The 18,064-nt window shown below is 37.8% G+C and overlaps 1 protein-coding gene across 18 annotated transcripts in view; it reads right to left on the bottom strand.

The window, feature by feature from the left end:
• LOC105473041 (uncharacterized) overlaps window positions 1-18,064 on the bottom strand; it is a 419,449-nt gene that overhangs the window by 35,289 nt on the left and 366,096 nt on the right. Inside the window, exon 10 of one of the 18 annotated variants that reach the window (XM_071099052.1) lies at window positions 17,327-17,388. The exons of the other annotated variants lie outside the window; for them this stretch is intronic. Coding sequence (XP_070955153.1) covers window positions 17,327-17,388 — 62 coding nt within the window. The remainder of the gene's footprint in view (window positions 1-17,326; window positions 17,389-18,064) is intronic. 18 annotated transcript variants of the gene reach the window in all.

The raw sequence follows: 18,064 nt of genomic DNA, 5'->3' as shown, positions 1-18,064 counted from the left end.
ATCATGGAAATTAAATGTATTCTGAAAGTGACTTTTTGAAATAGAGTTGTTAGACCACCTCTGGAAGTGACACAAGGAACCACACATGTCCATGCTGGTTCAGTGGGTTAGAGGATGTGGAGCGGAAGACTTCATGCCAGACTAGTCATATTTAGAAGACATTTTTGTATTATAACCATTGTTTTGTGTGTGCATTTTATTCCCCACTACTGTATGTATAATTGACAGTGATAAGAAGTTTTTGAAATATCTTCATAGATGTTCAGGAGTGCCTGATATATGTTAAAAGTAGAGGAGGTAAAAGAACACATTTTATAAATATCTTGAAAAAATTCATATAAAATGCTTTTTGCCAGTGGGGGCAGGGAAGGCCAAACCTTTTGAGTAATACACATTGTGTTTGTGCACTGGTTGAAGGGACAAGGGAGGAAAAATGCAACGAGCTCTGTGCCACTGCACCTGTAGCGAGGCATGATTAACCATTGTCTCTTATGTCTATGCATTTTGTTTTACTTATCTGTGTATGTAGTGTATATAAAAGACAAAGAAGTCCTATTTTACAATATTTCGTCTTTCTAGATGTTAAAGAGGTTGTAGTGTATAAAAAGAGTTAGTAAACTAATACATTGAATATATTTTGTCTTAAAATTTATAGAAAAGACTTCTCTTAAAAACACTTAGGAAATGAAATGTTAAAATCCCTCCTAAACATTACAGATGCTTATGACTGACCACGGGGTTGAGAGAGGTGGAAGAGGGGGAGGGCTGTTGGCCAAATGTTCCTATTTAGAAGATACTTTCAAATTATATTCTTTGTTATGTATGTGCATCATTTATTTAATGCTGACTCAGCTTATAGTGGAAAACTGAAGTCCTATTCGAAACATCCAGTGTTTATAGATGTTTAAAAGTGCGTTAAAAGTAAAGGGCTAAAGTCACATCCTTTACTTATTTTTTATTTTTTATTTTTTTGTTGTTTCATAGGAGTGGTTGCATTTGGGGAGTGGCTGCATTTAGAAATGGGATTGTTAAACTTGATGTTTTGGAAAGTATGCTGACTGTTCACTGGGGGATGGCAGGTGGAGGGAGGAGGAAGTATGAGGAGAGGATTATGTGCCCATGAGTTAGATTAGTCCAGAGGGTCGAACCATTGTTCTTGATGTGCATTTTAGTTAATACTGCTGTGTTTAAAGGAAAAACAAGTCCTAAGGCTCAAAGTATGTTGTAAGTAGAGGTAGTAAAATAATGCCTTTATAAATGTATCTTTGTTAGTTTTTAGGAAGCACTGTCTTCTGGGAGTGACTTTTGTTAATCCACGTCTTAGAGCCAGGCGTAGCTCTTTACTTAGTCACTGGAATGCTGGAAGATGGAGAAGAGGAATGGTGAATGGAAGGGATCCTTGCTAGTATCTCCATATCTGGAATGTGGTTTTAGATTATAACCATAGGTCTATATGTGCATATTTAGTAAAGTGCCTGTGTTTACTGGGAACAAAGTTCGTATCATTTTACAACATCTAGACTTTATAGATGTCTTGAGGTGACAGTACATGACAAAAAGTAGAGTTAGAGAATTAGCCAGTTTGTAAACATCTTTTTGTTATAATTGGTAGAAAAGATGCATCTTGGACATGGGATTGTTAAACCACTTCTGAGCAGCGTATGCCAGAACTTGTGGATTAGGTTGGCAGTAGAGGGGCAAAAGGAAGCACACAGGGAGAGAAGTATGAGATATGTTCTTATTTACATTCTGACAAAAGCTATTGATGTATGTGCATGTCTTTGGCTGGACTATAGGAATACATTAAGTAATCAATGAAAGAATACCTTCTTGCTAATATTTTAATGGTAAGGTCTCATAATAAATTTTCTTAAAAACATTATACTTAGTGTATCCTGTTGCTTTGTGTTTCATTTTAAATTGAGCTGTAAGGGAATGCAGTATTTTAATCAGAACCCTGCCAATGCTTTTATCTGAGGCCTGTTGCTATTTTGTCTTCTATGAAGTCTTCGTTTCAAGAAAGGCAGGATTTCATTTTTTTTTCCTAATGGATTGAGTTAGTGTAGTATATTCTTGATTATCAAAATACTCATGTAGCTTTGGGATTTTGAATTGGTAAGTATTTATGATGTGTGAAAAATCATGATACATTTTGTATGATGTTAATCGCATAAAACTGAATGTTTTGTCTAAACACATACAGGACCTAGAAGGACATTTGAAAACTGTAAACACCTTCTGATTGTGGATGAGTTTGTTCTTTGCTTCTTGTGTTTTTCAGTTTTCTATAGTGCACGTGTTAACTTAAAAAAATAAATATTATGTTTTAAAAACCAAAAAAAGAAGTTTACATGGTTCTAGAGGCTGGGAAGTTCAAGAGCATGGCACTGGTATCTGACAAGAATCTTCACGCTGTATTATCCCTTCTTTTCTCTTCTTCATCCTTCTCTTGTAGAAGGACAAGAGAGGGTAAAAGTGAGAGATAATGAGGGCTGGGCTCACTTTTATAACAACCCACTTTTGTGAAAACAAACCCACTCCTGTGATAAAAACATTAACCCACTGATGAGGGTGCAACTTTCATGGCCTTATCACCTCTTAATGGTCCCACTTATTAATACAACCACAATGGTGATTAGATTTCAACTTGAGTTTGGAGAGGACATTCAAATCATGGAATCAAGGTGGAAGAAATGTAGAATTGCATAAAGACAATTCTACTGATATGGATTCATTGGGAGAGAATCCAGTTTCAAGGTGTTAGTTCAAAGGGCTGCAAATGGCTCTACGAGTTTGCTTGGTTGTTTGAATAAAACATGGTCACAAAGTAACCTAGAATAATGAAGTTGGAATGCCAAAACAAGTAGCGCAAGTAGAGAGAGGAGACTCATAAATGGTAGAGAAAAGAGATTGGAGTGCTAGAGTGGATTATTGCAAGTCCTGCCCATCTACCCCTTCCTGTGTCCTCCAAGAGAGTCAACAGAATGTGCCCTTTATCAAAGATGTGGAAATAAATTCATGAAGGAAGCACTCAGCATCCTTGAAGCATTCCATGGTGGTTCTTTATGGGTCAAGAGTTAGGGTGAAAACTGCTATCATCAAACTGGGATTCCTCAATTCAATGCAGATGGTGGCACTCTGGGATGGTAGTGGTGGCATTTGTTTGCCAGAGACAGGGTGAATTTGGTTACTGTAATGAAGTAAAGCCAAAGCAGTAATCCGAACAGTGTGACTTGCAGAGATCTTTAGCGTTGGCTAGTTGATAATGGCATTCCTAAAACTGAATAGATAGATACACTACTAAACTCTTACTTACCCTGTATAAACAGAAAAGTTCTATGTCTAGTGAAGAGAGGTCTGATTTGAATAATTTAAACAGAAAGTTAGGTCGCAGTCAATTCCAAGTTATGAACCTTTTTACAGACTTAGAGCCCCTTTAATGTTGGTGAGCCTTAGTTCCCTTGAAGAACCCGCAAGGTTCTTTTGAAGGGCTCTTCCATACTGCCAAAAATCTATATGGTTAATCTTCCTCCCAGCCTTCCATGCAGCTGTGCACTGAGGAAGTTAAAATAATCAGAATTACTGGAGGATCACTGGACATTGGCTCTGAACTGATACTAATTCCCAGAGACCCAAGCATCACTGTGGCCCACCAGTCAGAGCAGGGGCTTATGGAGAATCAAGGGACCAGTGAAATTTTGGCTCAGGTCTATTGCAGTGTGCCCAGTGGTCTCTGAATTGATCTTGTGGTTATTTCCCAAGTTCTGGAATGAATAATAGGAAAGTATTACTCCACAGTTGGTAGAGTCCTTATATTAGTTCCCTGGCTCATGAAGTGAGGGCCATTATTACAGAAAAGGTCAAGTGCAGGCCACCAGGACTGCATCTATCTCCAGAAATAGTAAGCCAAAAGCAATACTGCTTCCTGAAAGATTGCAGAGATTAGTACCTACCACATCTCTATTGAACTTAACTAGCTGACATGTCCAGAATACAGATGGATCTTAATAATGAAAGAGAATATATAATTACCCTAAAGTTAATCAGACAATGACTCCAATTGCAGCAAAGAAAATTGCCATTAGGTAACCCAGTATTATCAAAATGCCGATATCACCTGGTTGGCAGCTGCTCTAGCTCCCTCTCAAGACCCCATTCTCAAATGACTAAAAGTTCTTATCTTCTCCGGTCGAGGGACATGGAGTAAACATGTATATGGCAGAAAGCCCTATCTAAAGATACAGAGAAAGCAAAGTGAGTTCCTATGTCCTAATATTTCTGCTGGGCCAATATTCTCAGATCTGGCTAATAAAACTGGTACCAAATAAGAGATTTAGAATCACTGCTGCTATGCTGTAAGTTCCAACCAGCCGCCAGGTCCAAAATTGTCCCCATTGATATGTAAATGAGAATAGTGATTGGCTTGAAGACTTGGGATACATTTGGATTTTACAAGTGGACATTAGAACTCCTATATATAGACTTGGGCCAGATAGTTCATTAACCTTAATAATATAATCCCACATTTTATGGAGTTAAAATTTTTGAAACCATTTATCGTGTTGTGGCAGAGTATAACTATAATACTATAATTCAGGAAAATTTGTCATTTATAAAATTAATCCAAAATTAATAGTTCTGTATTTTACACTAACAGAAAATATAATGGAAATATACCCTTCACAATTGCAACTACAAGAGAGAAAACACCCAGTAATAAATTTCTTCTAACAGAAGAAAACTTTATAACACTTCTGTTTTCTTCCTCAATGAATAAAAGCGTTTCTACCACGGAATCCTTCAAGGATGCTGAGTGCTTCCTTCATGAATTTATTTCTCACATCTTTGATAAGAGGCTCATTCTGTTGACCCTCCTGGAGGACACAGGAAGGGAGTAGGTGGGGAGGACTTGCAATATCCTTCACAATATTTCTTCACAATACTAAGAAAGAAAAGTCTTAATATTGTGAAGATGTCAATTCATATAAAATAATCTATCAGTTGACTATATCTAGTTAAATACTGCTAAATAACTTTAGATTTCTATTTTGTACATGGTAAGGGGTAGAATTTGACTAAATGATTTGAAACCTAGATATCAGTTGTAGCTTTCTAAACCTTTTGGCTATGTTTAGAATTGCCTCAATCTTTAATTTTATAATCTAAGAAAACACTAAACCCTTTCCAAGATTTCTGTAAATTCCTTAGGTCTATACTCCCATGACATTATTGTTTTTGGGCCTTATATGTTTCATTAATGTCTTCTTTTTCTACAGCACATTGATCTCACTTTGATACTCAGCTCCTCTTTAGTTTCTACAACTAAAATCAGTCACATGAAGAATTTGTATGGATATTCTTAAAAAAATAAAAATAGAACTATTAGAAGATACAGCAATCTCACTGGTGGGTATATATCTAAAAGAAAGAAAATCAGTATATCCAAGAGATATCTGCACTCCAATGTATTTACAGCATTATTCACAATAGCCAAGATATGGAGCACATCTAAGTGTCCATCCACATAAAGAAAATGTGGTGTGTGTGGGCATATAGATATATACACACACAATGGAATATTGTTTAGACATTAACAAATGAGATTCTGCCATTTGCAGCAGCATGGATACAACTGGATGACATTTTGCTTAGTGAAATAAGCTAGGCACAGAAAGACCAAGACTGTACGTTCTCACTCACATGTGGGAACTAAAAAAGTGGATCTCACAGAGGTAGACAGTAGGATTGTGGTTACCAGAGGCTGGGAAGGCAGAGCGGGGGATGAAGGGAAGTTGGTTAATGTAACGGTCCCCAACCTTTTTGGCACCAGGGACCAGTTTCATGGAAGACAATTTTTCCATGGATGGGGTGGTGAGGGGAAGGGGGATGGTTTCGGGCTGAAACTGTTCCTCCTCAGATTATCAGGCGTTAGTTCAATTCTCATAAAGAGTGCTCAACCTAGATCCCTCACATGTGCAGCTCACAATAGGGTTCATGATCCTATGAGAATCTAATGCTACCACTGATCTGACAGGAGGTGAGGCTCAGGCAGTAATGCTCGCTCACCAGCTGCTCACCTCCTGCTGTGCAGCCCAGTTCCTAACAGGCCTCGGACCAGTACCAGACTGCAACTTGGAGGGTGGGGTCCCTTGGGTTAATGGGTACAAAAATTCAGTCAGATAAAAGGAATAAGTTCTAGTATTTGATAATACAGTAGGAAAATTATAATTAATAGTAATTTATTGCATATTTCAAAATAGTCAAGAAGAAAAGAATTGTAATGTTCCCAACACAAAAACAGATAAAAGTTTGAGGTGACAGATATCTCAAATACCCTGATTTGATTTTTACACGTTGTGTACATGGATCGGAATGACACATGTACCTCAAAAATATGTACAACTATGATGTCTCAATAAAAAGGCAACAACAACAACAATTTGTATATTCAACTGATGTTAAAAATCAGAATAGCATGCAGAAGGACTTTTATCACATCCATGTGATGTTTCTTACTCAATCCCTTCAGATTGCTGCCCCATTCCAAAGTCCCAAATTGGAGATGTAAAGTCAACAGGATGGCTGTTTAGACCCTCCTAGTGTCCTTTCCTTACCACAAAAAGCCCCAAACAATGAATATACAACCACATTTTGACAAAATAAATAAATACATAAATAAAGGAGAGCACTGGAGAACAACAAAGAAACAGCCAAAATCGGGCAAAGCACAGAAACTCAGGATGATCACATAGAGAAAGGAAGGAGACACCTCGCCTTTGGCACACCCCTGCCGCCCACAATCAAACCCCCAGGAGCTAGGAGGGGCTTCTTCCCATGAAGAAACGCAAGGAAGGGGACCCAGAAGCCCCTCCATGGCTGTGGACAACTTCAGTTTTCACCGCTGGACACTGCTGCCATCCTCGCAGGTTCTGAGCGCACTTGAGGGAGCTCCTTGGAGTCTAAATCCTGGGCTACACCCAGAGAAAAAGCAGACACCGTGCCCCACCCCTCTGTGGCCTGTGCTGCTACTACTCTGTGCCCTCTCAGACCCTGAGCCACTGCTAGAGCGTGGCTTGCTCTGGGAGTGAGTAGCCACTGAATCTCTCCATCCTGGAGGTTTAGCCAGCACTGTACCACACTCAAGAGCGAGCCATCATGGGGCAAAGCTGCTGCTATAACCTGACCACTGGGGCCAAGGTACCACAGAACCACTTTGTCCCCTATCCTAGTCGCTGGTTTACCCTTTCCTTAGGGCTGAGCAGAAGTGGTGCCCCACCTCCCGTGATTGGAAGCCTAGAAATTCCAGAGCAGTCATATCCCTGGTGCTACAGCGGAGGCAGCATCCCACCCCCGGGACAATCCAGCCTCCTTCACATCGGAGCAGTCACACCCCCTTGGTGCCACAGCTGAGGCAGCACTCTGCTCCTAGGTACCCCAGGTCTCCTGCACACCACAGCAGTTGTGCCCCTTAGCACCACAGCTAAGGCAGTCACCCACTCCCTGTGATCCAGGGACTCCACTGACTCATGTAGCCAGGCTTTCCGGGGCCAAGCAGACATGGTGACTCACGTCCTAGGGAATCAGAGCCTTGGCTGAACTGTGGCACTCCACAGTCCAGGACAAACAGTCCTAGTCTCCTGCCCACCTGGAGCTGGACCCATCGCCTGAACTGCTGAGCACCCTGCCTCTACGGGAAGTGGAGTCATTGCTGCACTGCTCCGCATCAGCCCACTTCCTCCTTGGGCAGAGCCACAGTGACATCTTCACATTCCTGGGTCCTTACTGCTGTTGCACTTGACCTTACAGAGCCTGGGCTACTGTCAGGTCCCATCATCTTAGGGCCCAGAGTCACCACAGCATGGTACTTTATCACCCACAGTCCGAGCTGACACTATGCTCTCTTGGGTCCTCAGTACTGAACTGCAGCTGTGCCTTGCTACTGGGGACCAAATCCTGCTACAGTGTGTACTGCTCTGAGAGTGAGTAGCCACTGCACCTCTCTGTCCTGGAGGTTTAGCCAGTACTGTACCACAGTAGCGAGCTATCTTGGGGCCCTCCAGAGCACCCATTCTTTCCCAGAGCTACGCCAGTGTTGTGCCCCTCCCCACCAGGCTCAGAACCACAGAACCACTGCTAAATCACAGCCCCTTGAGCCCAAGCTCCTGGAGTATGCCTCAGAGCAGCAGACCCCAGGTTAGTGGGAGAACAGCATTCACTCGAGCTTTGGAGAGTAAACTGGCACTTCAAGTCCCTGGTGCTACATTAGTTTTATAAGACGTCAAGCCCAGGAAACCAGCTTTGCAGCTGCTCTGAACATCTATGACCTGGATTCTAGTGCCACTGTCATCCGTATGGCTACAATAGCTGCCTGTGACCCATATCAGTCCCAATACTAAGAGAGATTCTCTTATGGCTGTGATTTCCCACAGTGAGAAAGATAAGAATAGGAGGATCCCTAAAGCCCTTGCCCTAATAACCTAAGCAGCCACCATCACTGCCATAATCCCTGCAGCCTAGACCACTGAGACACCTACAGTCATCATTAACATTGATGACAAATGAAGAAGCTGCATGGTAATTATACCACTGCACCCGTATGGAATCAGAACCATTGCACTCTGTTGAGCTGGCACCCTCAGGCCCATATGGTGGTGAAAGTCTTTTACAAAAGCCACTCTGTGAAGTTTGGAAGAGATGACTATACCACCAGATGCAGAGCATCAATGCTGGTACATAAGAAACAAACAAAGGCAATGTGACACCACCTGGGGAACACAATAATTCTCCAGTAACTGACCCTAAAGAAACAAAAATTTACATCAAGTAGAAGAAAGAATTTATAAACTTGAAGACAGTTCTTTTGAAATGACTCTTAGAGAAAAAAATGAAAACAGAATGAAAAGAGTGAAGACAGTCTTTGGGACTTGTGGGACATCATTAAGTGAACAAATTTTCACATTATGGGAGTTCCAGAAAGAGAAAAGAGAGAGAAAGGGACAAAAGGTATATTTAATGACATAATTGCTGAAAAATCTTCAAATCTTAGGATAAATATAGACATTCAGATCCAGAAAACTCAAAAGTTTCCAAATAGATTCAACCCAAAGAGGTTCTCTCTGAGGCACAATATAATCAAACTGTTGAGAGTCAAAGACAAAGAAAGCAGCAAGAGAAAAGCATCCAGTCACATATAAGGAAATTCCCATTAGACTATCAGTGGATTTCTCAACAGAAATCTTGCAGGCCAGGAGAGAATGGGATAATATATTCAAAGTGCCAAAAGAAAAAAATTTCAAGCCTAGAACATTATATGCAAGGAAGTTGTCCTCCAGAAATGAAGGAGGAATAAAGTCCTTCACAGATAAGCAAAAGCTGAGAGAATTCATTATTCCTAGACCTGTCTTACAAGAAATGCTTAACAGAGTTCTTTAAATGCAAATGAAAGGATGATAATTGCTATAATGAATAGATATAAATGTGTAAAACTCACTGGTGAAGGCAAATACATAGTCCAGAATACTCTAATACTGTAATGGTAGTGTGTAAATTATTTGTATCTTTAGTGTAAAGGTTAAAAGTTAAAATAATAAAAAACAACTAAAGCTACAATAAGTTGTTAAGTGATATTCAATATAAAAAGATGTAAATTTTGACATCAAAAACATTAATTTCGGGAGAGGGTAAAAGTTGAGAGTTTTTCTTTGCAACAGACAATAAGTTGTTATCAGCTTTAAAAAGTAGATTATAAATATAAGATGTTTTATGTAAGTCTCATGGTAACCACAAAATGCAAAACAACACCAGTTATACAAATGATAAAGAGAAAGGAATGAAAGCTTTACACTACAGAAAATTATCAAATCACAAAGTTAGACAACAAGAGAGGAAGAAATGAACAAAGGAGCTACAAGAAAACAAGTAAAATGGCAGTAGTAAGTCCTTAGCTATCAAGAATAATCATAAATGTAAACAGATTAAATTCTAAAATAAAAAATACATGCTGTGGCTGAATGGCTAAAAAAAACCCCAATATCCAACTATATCTTACCCACAAGAGACCCATTTAAACTTTAAGATACACATAGGTTTAAAGTGAAGGAATTAAAGAAGATAGTCCACACAAATTGCAACCAAAAAAGAACAGAGGTGCCTATACTCACAACCTGTCACAAGAGAAAAGGAAGGTCTCTATTTAATGATAAAGGGGTCAATTCATTAAGAGGATATAACCATTATAAACATATATGCACCCAATATCGGAAGACTTAAATAAATAAACCAATATTAATAGATCTGATGGAAGAGATAGATACCAATACAATAATAGTAGGAGATATCAACAACCCACGTTCAACACTGGATATATCAACCAGGCAGAAAATTAATAAGGAAATACTGGATTTCAATTGCAGTTTTGAACAAAATGACCTAACAGATATACACAGAACTCTCCATCCAACAGCAGGAGGACACACATTTTTGTCCTGCATGCATGGAACATACTCCAGGATAGATCACATACTAGGCCACAAAACAAGTCTTAACAAATTTAAGAAGATCAAAATCCTATCTAGTACAATTTTTGGACCACAATGGTATAAAACTAGAAATCAATAACAAGAGGAATCTTAGAAAATTTACAAATGTGTGGAAATTAAACAATATGCTCCTGAACAACCAGTGAATCAAAGAAAACAAAAGGGATATTAAAAATATCCTGAGACAAATGACAATGAAAATATAACATAGGAAAACTTATAAGATTCAGAAAAGCAGTTATAACAGGGAAATTTCTAGCACTAAATGCTTATGCTAAAAAAGAAAAAAAAGGTCTCAAATAAACAATCTAACAATATGCCTAAAGGATCTAGAAAAAGAAGAACAAACTCAACCTAATATTAACAGAAGGCAGGAAATAACAAAAATTGGAGCAGAATTAAATCAAATAGAAAACAGAAAAGCCATAAAAAAGAATCAATAAAACTAACAGTTGGTTTTAAAAAGTAAACAAAATTGGTAAACCTTTAGCTAGTATAACTAAGGAAAAAGAGAGAAGACAAATAAATACAATCAAAACTTAAAGTGAAGAAATGACAACAGATGTCTCAGAAATGAAAAGGATCATAAGGGACTATCATGTACAATTATGTGCCAATAAATTGGACAATCTAAAGGAAAGGGATAAATTCCTAGAAAAATACAACTTAGCAAGTTAAGAAAGGACTACAAAGTTTAAAGAGAAAAATAACAAATAAAGATATTGAAGAAATAACAAAAAACCTCCCAACAAAGAATAGCCCAGGACCAGATGGCTTCACAGCTGAATTCTACCAAATGTTCAAAGAAGAATAACAATACGTTTTTTAACTCTTCCAAAAATAGAATTGGAGGGAGTACTTCCAAACACATTTTATGAGGCCAGCATCACCTTGATACCTAACCCAGACAGAGAGATCACAAGGGAAAAAAAAAAACACAAAAAACTACAAGCCAATCTCTGATGAACATTAATGCAAAAATCCTCAATAAAACATTATTAGACTGGATCCGACAACACATAAAAAAGATTACACATCATGACCAAGTAAGATTTATCCCTGGCTTGCAAGACTGGTTTAACATATGCAAATTAATCAATATGATACATCACATTAACAGAATGAAGGACAAAAGCTACATGATCATCTCAATTGACAAGAGAAAAGCATTTGACAAAGTCCAACATCCTTTCTTGTTAAAAATCCTCAACAGTTTAGGCATAGAAGAAAAGTTTAAATGTAATAAATGTAATAAAGACTGTGTATGAAAAATGCACAGCTAACATAATTAACTAGAAAAAACTGAAAGCTTTTCCAGTAAGATCAAGGCAAAGATTTCCACTCTCAACACTTCTGTTAAACATAGTACTGGAAGTACCAACAAAAGCAATCAGAAAAGAAAAAGAAATAAAAGACATAGAAATCAGAAAGGAAAAAATAAAATTATCTTGATTTTCAGGTGACATGATTCTGTATGTAAAAAAAAAACAAAGGTTCCACAAAAATCTGTTAAAACTAATAAATGAATTCAGTAAAGTTGCAGGATATGAAATCAACACACAAAACTCAATATCATCATCACACACAAAACAATAGCCTATCTGAAAAAGAAGTCAAGGAAACAATCTCACTTATGATACCATAAAAATAACTAGGAATAAATTTAACCACAGAAGTGAAAGATCTGCACATTGAAAACCATAAAAACATTGATGAAAGAATTTGATGAAGACTCAAATAAATGAAAAGCTATCCTGTGCTCAAGAATTGTAAAAATTAATTTTGCTAAAATGTCTGTACTATGCAAAGCAATATACATATTCAATGCAACCCCTATCAAAATTCCCAATTAGCCAAAACAAGTCTATAAAAGAAAAACAAAGCCGGAGGCTTTACACATCTTGATATTAAATTATATTACAGAGCTATAGTAATCAAAACAGTATGTTACTGGCATAAAAACAGACCAGTGGAAAATAACTGAGTCTAGAAATAAATCCAAACATATATGATCCCCTAATTTTTGACAAGGGCATGAAGAGGACACAATGAGGAAAGGGTAATCTCTTCAATAAATGGTGTTGGGAAAACTAGATTTCCACATGCAAAATAATAAAATTGGTTCCATTCTGTGAAAAAGGCCTTCTCTATGTCAACTCTCAGGCACTTCTGGCTCTCTATGCTTGTGGCTTCAGAGCAAAGTGGCTCTTCTTGAGGGCAGTCCTTCAAGAAAGAATCATAGGAACAGACTCTTGCAAGCAAAAGCACTCCAACACTGAGGAGGGGCAGTATGGTATTTTTAAAACATCTCTATAAATTCTTCAATGCTTTTCCCACAAAAGGTGACCAATTCCCTTTCCCTTAAATATGGACATGTCTTAGTGATCACTTCTAATGAATACGACGCAGCAGAAGAGACACTGCATGAATTCCAAAGGCTCAAAAAGGTGTCCTACTCCCTGATTCTGACCCTCTCTCAGGCAATTCTTGCCCTTAGAACTCAGGTATCATGTAATGAGGAAGCCTTATCCACATGGAGATGTCTGGCTGGCAACTCCAGCTAAGGTCTCTAAGCCCATAGCCAGTATCAACCACAGACATGTGAACGAGTTAGTCTTCCAATGATACCATGTCTCAGCTTCCTGGATGATGCCCCAGAAATCATAGGCTAGGGCCATTCTGCCCATGCTGTTCCTGGTCCAAACTCTACCTACAAAATCCATAAGCATAATGAATGGTTGTTTCATGCCACTGAGTTGTGAGATACTTTTTTACAAGCCATAGAATCTAGAACAGGCACTGAAATTATAAGAATTTCTGTGGCAAGTTTCTGAAGGAATATTGGGGGAGCACTGGCATTTGTGACAGTCCCTAATGATATCTGTTGGCCAAGGGATTGTGAATACCATTTCTGCCCCAGAGATGATTGGGGCTTACGGGATATAATAACTTATTAGAAAGAACACTGGCCATGGAGTCATGACCTGGGTTCAAATTCTAGCTTGGCTATAAATCCTTTAATCTCTTGTAATCAAAATTTTCCTGGACATCCAAAGATAACTACACCTATCTGATAGGGCTGTTTTTGAGGACCGAATAAGATAATATATGCAAATGTATCTGAGACTGTGTGGAGTTTCAATGAGGGCTCTACATTCTTCATTAAGTGTGTGTCCACTTCACATAGACCAATGTCATTTCGTACAATTGTTGGTCAAGTAAACACTTCTCTTTTGTTAATAGGGGAGAGATTCAGACTTTTTCTTTCAAATTAGAGCATTTTCTCTGTTAGAAAACCTTTTTCTACCCTGTTAATTTCAGAGGACACTTGTATGAACTTAAAGGATTTTCCAATACTAAATAGATGGTCTGTGCAGTTAAAGTCTTAAAGAGCACTTACAGTTCTTTGTTAGGGTGCCATTATTACTAAATAATGTGGCTTTCTCCATTATAGAAACCATCTTGACTATTGGAAATACTGTCAAACCCATATTTAGTAAACCAGGAATGAAATGCATCCTTATTAAGTTATTCAACAATTTTGTAGTTTGCATTTGGAACCATTCACAAAGTTCTTTTTAACTTATTAATTTCACATGAGGGAAGGAAGAGATGTCTGGACAAATATTCCTTAAAAGAAGTATTTTGAAATAAAACCTTTTCTGAAATGAATATACAGTATTGTACCCTAACATTTTACTTTGAACTTACTATGATATTTGCTTTCTTGAAAACAAGAAAATGTTCTGTGAGTTAACCAGACTTGAGAGTTTTGAGTTTTACAAAGAATATATTTTTAGGAATATGAAAAAACTAGTTTTGTTCACAGAAAGGCCTAATTTTTTTTTTTTTTTTTTTTTTTTTTTTTTTTTTTACAAAACATTTTAATGAAGACCTTTTTTCAGTGGGATTTATGAGCCTATAGACATAAAAATAACAAGGAGACCATATTCTGGTCTTAAGAAGAGTTCAATATGAATACATTGAAAAGCTCAAATAAGAACCCCTGTGATTTGTAGTGCCATATCATTTGATTATCAGCAAAATGACCTATGAAAACCGTGGAATTTTAAAATCTTACTTGGCTCTTCCACCTACTGACTTTGTCAATGAGCTGTGTTTGGCCATGTCAGTATGATACAATGAATTGTTGATGACAATTAGCAATTAATTAATTCAGTTGAATTCAAGATGATTGTGAATCTTATGTATGACTACTTTTTCTCACCTGAGAAGGGTTTTCTAGGCAAAAGCACTGGGGTCAGATTCAGGTCTACATTCTGCCAATTCTTCCATCTTTCCCAGCACCATCTCCAGAGAAGAAACTGGGAGAACTGCCTTAATAAATCACTGTCACATAAATTATCATATTATAATCTGAAAGATGACTTGAGAAGATGCCTCACTGCTGTTATCCCACAGGTGAGATGAAGGATAGTAACATTTAGGAATTTTGGAGAAATGAAGAGTTTTTCACTTCCTTATAACTTTTCTCACTCTCATTCATTTATTCAACAAATGTTTACCGAGGGCCTACTATGTGCCAGGCACAATTCTAAGCACCGAGAATATAGTGAACAATGCAGATAAAGATCCCTGTGTGTGTTTATGGAACACATGTTCAAGAATGGAGAGGCAGATGATAAGGAAAATAAAATCCATAATATACGCAATTGTGTTAAGTCGTGTAAAGAAACGTGAAGTAAGAAAATGAGCATGGAAGTAGAAATTACTATTTTACATGAGGCGATCTGGGAAATTCTCACCTGTAAGTCAATGCTTGACAAAGACTTGAAGGAGACAAGAAAACAGGCCATTCAAATACTTCGGGAAGAACAGTCTGAGCACAGAGGGCATCCATTGGAAAAGTTCTGAAGTGAGAGTAGACTTGGCAAATACAAGGAATGGCAAAAGGACCAGTGTGGCTAAATCAGAGGGAGCAAGGGAGCAGAGAGTGGGGATGGGGGTCACAGAGGTAGTGGACTAAATCTTAGAGTTAACTTCATACAATGAATGCAAGAACAAGAGTTCTTTGAAGAGAAAGAAAATGAGATGTCAAGAACAGAATCTATGGAAATACCTCCATTTAGGTAGTGGAAACGGATAAAGAGAAAAAGGATATTAAAGGAAGATGACAAGGAGACCCCAGTAGACGAAAGCCTCTGTAAGAAAAGGTAATAAAAGAGGGGCTGTTCAACAGGCTTAACTACTGCCTAGTGTCAACTGTTTTATATTTTGCATGAAAACAAGGACTGAGTAAAAGCCATTCAATCTGGTAATTAGAGATCCTTCAGAGGAGTTTCCCTTGAGTAGTAGGGGTGGATGTCAAGTAAGAGGAGTAGGTAGTACATGTAGACTGCCCTGGTTTTTTGTTTGTGTTTTGGATCAATTTGGCCAAAAAAGAAAAAGAGCAGGTAAAAGGATACTCTGAACGTGTAGGAATTATTTGTGAGAACAACTATTGGCTTTTCCTCTTTGTGAATACATGGCCAGTGAATCACTGTAGAACTCAAAATCAACTGGACGCTCACAGTAGGTTTCAGCTAGGGAACATATAGTAACCTGCAATTACTCATGCCAAAGAACTTATTGGGATGAGACATTATCTTTCCTTCAGTTAGATCTTAAAATAAAATTTGGTTTTGCTGCCTTAGAACCAACCCAAATGCCCATCAATGATAGACTGGATAAAGAAAATGTGGCACATACATACCATGGAATACTGTGCAGCCATAAAAACAAATTAGTTCATGTCCTTTTCAGATACATGGATGAAGCTAGAAGCCATCATTCTTAGCAAATTAACACAGGAACAGAAAACCAAACACCACCTGTTCTCACTCATAAGTGGGAGTTGAACAATGAGAACACATAGACACAGGGAGGGGAACATGACACACTGGGGCCTGTTGGGGGATGGGGGAAATGGGAGGGAGAGCATTAGGACAAATACCTAATGTATGCAGGGCTTAAAATCTAGATGACAGGTTGAGAGTTGCAGCAAACTACCATGGCACATGTATATCTATGTAACAAACCTGCACGTTCTGCACATGTATCCCAGAACTTAAAGTGAAAAAAAAAATTTTTGTTTTGCTAAGGTTATTTCCCATTGCTAATTTGACAGGGAGATTGAATTATTCCATTATATGTTGACACACTTGTGAAGACAGTGTAAATAGTATTTTCAAAAAGATATGAGTAAAACAGATCAATGATAAGGGATTTTGGTGAAAGGGATCAACCGAATTTTTTAGTTAGGTTTTATTTTGCAGTGGTTATAAAGGCACATTCTGGTTTTTTTTTTTAATAACAGCTTAAAAATTTGGCTGATGTGTGCTAAGCTAACTGGCAGGCACTAATTTTGTGCTTTGTTCAATTCCTTGGGCTGTGCTGACATTCAATAAATGTTATATATTGATATTAATATTTTCCATGTTGCCTTCATTAAGTTTTTAATACCTTAATTAAATGATTATACTGGAAGCAAACCAGGTGATCTGATGATTGTAAAATATCTCAACCCCCAAAGTCAAAGACCAACATGTTAAAATCCAATGCACACTCTTCATAATTGACCAAAGAAAGCACATTTATGGCATGACATATAAGGTGTGATTTGCTTTTCTCTCTTTAAACTAGGGAACAAAATGAACATCCAATGATATTTTTGGCTGGCTGGCCTTCCCAGGATGTGCTATTAGAATACTTTGGGTCAGACACATTTTGCCCTCACACAAACAGTATGAGGCTAAGCATGAAACCCCCAATAGAAAAAGAAATTTTACAGTGGAAAGTAGGATCTGGCTCACGGGTGCTACAGTTCTCTCAGACACTGCTCCATCATAACCTAGATCACAGAACAGAAAAAGAGAAGATTAATGCCAAATGAATCAATCATGGTAGTAAAGTTCTTGGCAGGGGATGCTGAGAACCATATAGTATCTCTTACGGATTACGATGGGAGTCCAGTGAAACTTCTGTAGTAGAAAGATCTGTTTAGTGATATGGGAGAATTTCCATTTCAAGTCATCAAAACCAATGCCAAGTGTGAGGGAAGGTGTGGGTGAGTAGAGGAAGGAGTTTACAAAATATACACTATAAAAACTAGAGGAAGACCAAAGGCCAATCTTAAACACCAGCCATTAAAAATATTCTCCCAAGTTTCCAACTCTTTTAGAGAAAATGATGTCTTTACTGGCTTGCATTTTGCTTTGTGACTCATCAGTCATAGCATTAATTGTGTTTTGTCAAAAACTATGGTTTTCAATATATTGCTTGTATTAAAATGTTAAGCTGGGTACTCTTAACTTAAACCTACTTAGAATAGCCCTCTCAGATTCAGGTGTTTTCCCATTTCACAGGGATAAAACAGGATCTTTTTGATCCAACAGAGTTTCATTACAAAATGTATAACACTTTTAATGTAAATGGATTAATGCTCCAGGATTTGATTGACTACAGAAAATTAGAAGTAGCCAAGAATAGAGAAGATGTATGTATTCAAAACTCTAAAGTTAAGGTGA

Source organism: Macaca nemestrina, chromosome 6, assembly GCF_043159975.1.
Source record: "Macaca nemestrina isolate mMacNem1 chromosome 6, mMacNem.hap1, whole genome shotgun sequence".
Lineage (NCBI taxonomy): Eukaryota > Metazoa > Chordata > Mammalia > Primates > Cercopithecidae > Macaca > Macaca nemestrina.
Note: the sequence above shows the minus strand (reverse complement) of the source record. Positions and strands in the feature narration are given on the sequence as shown.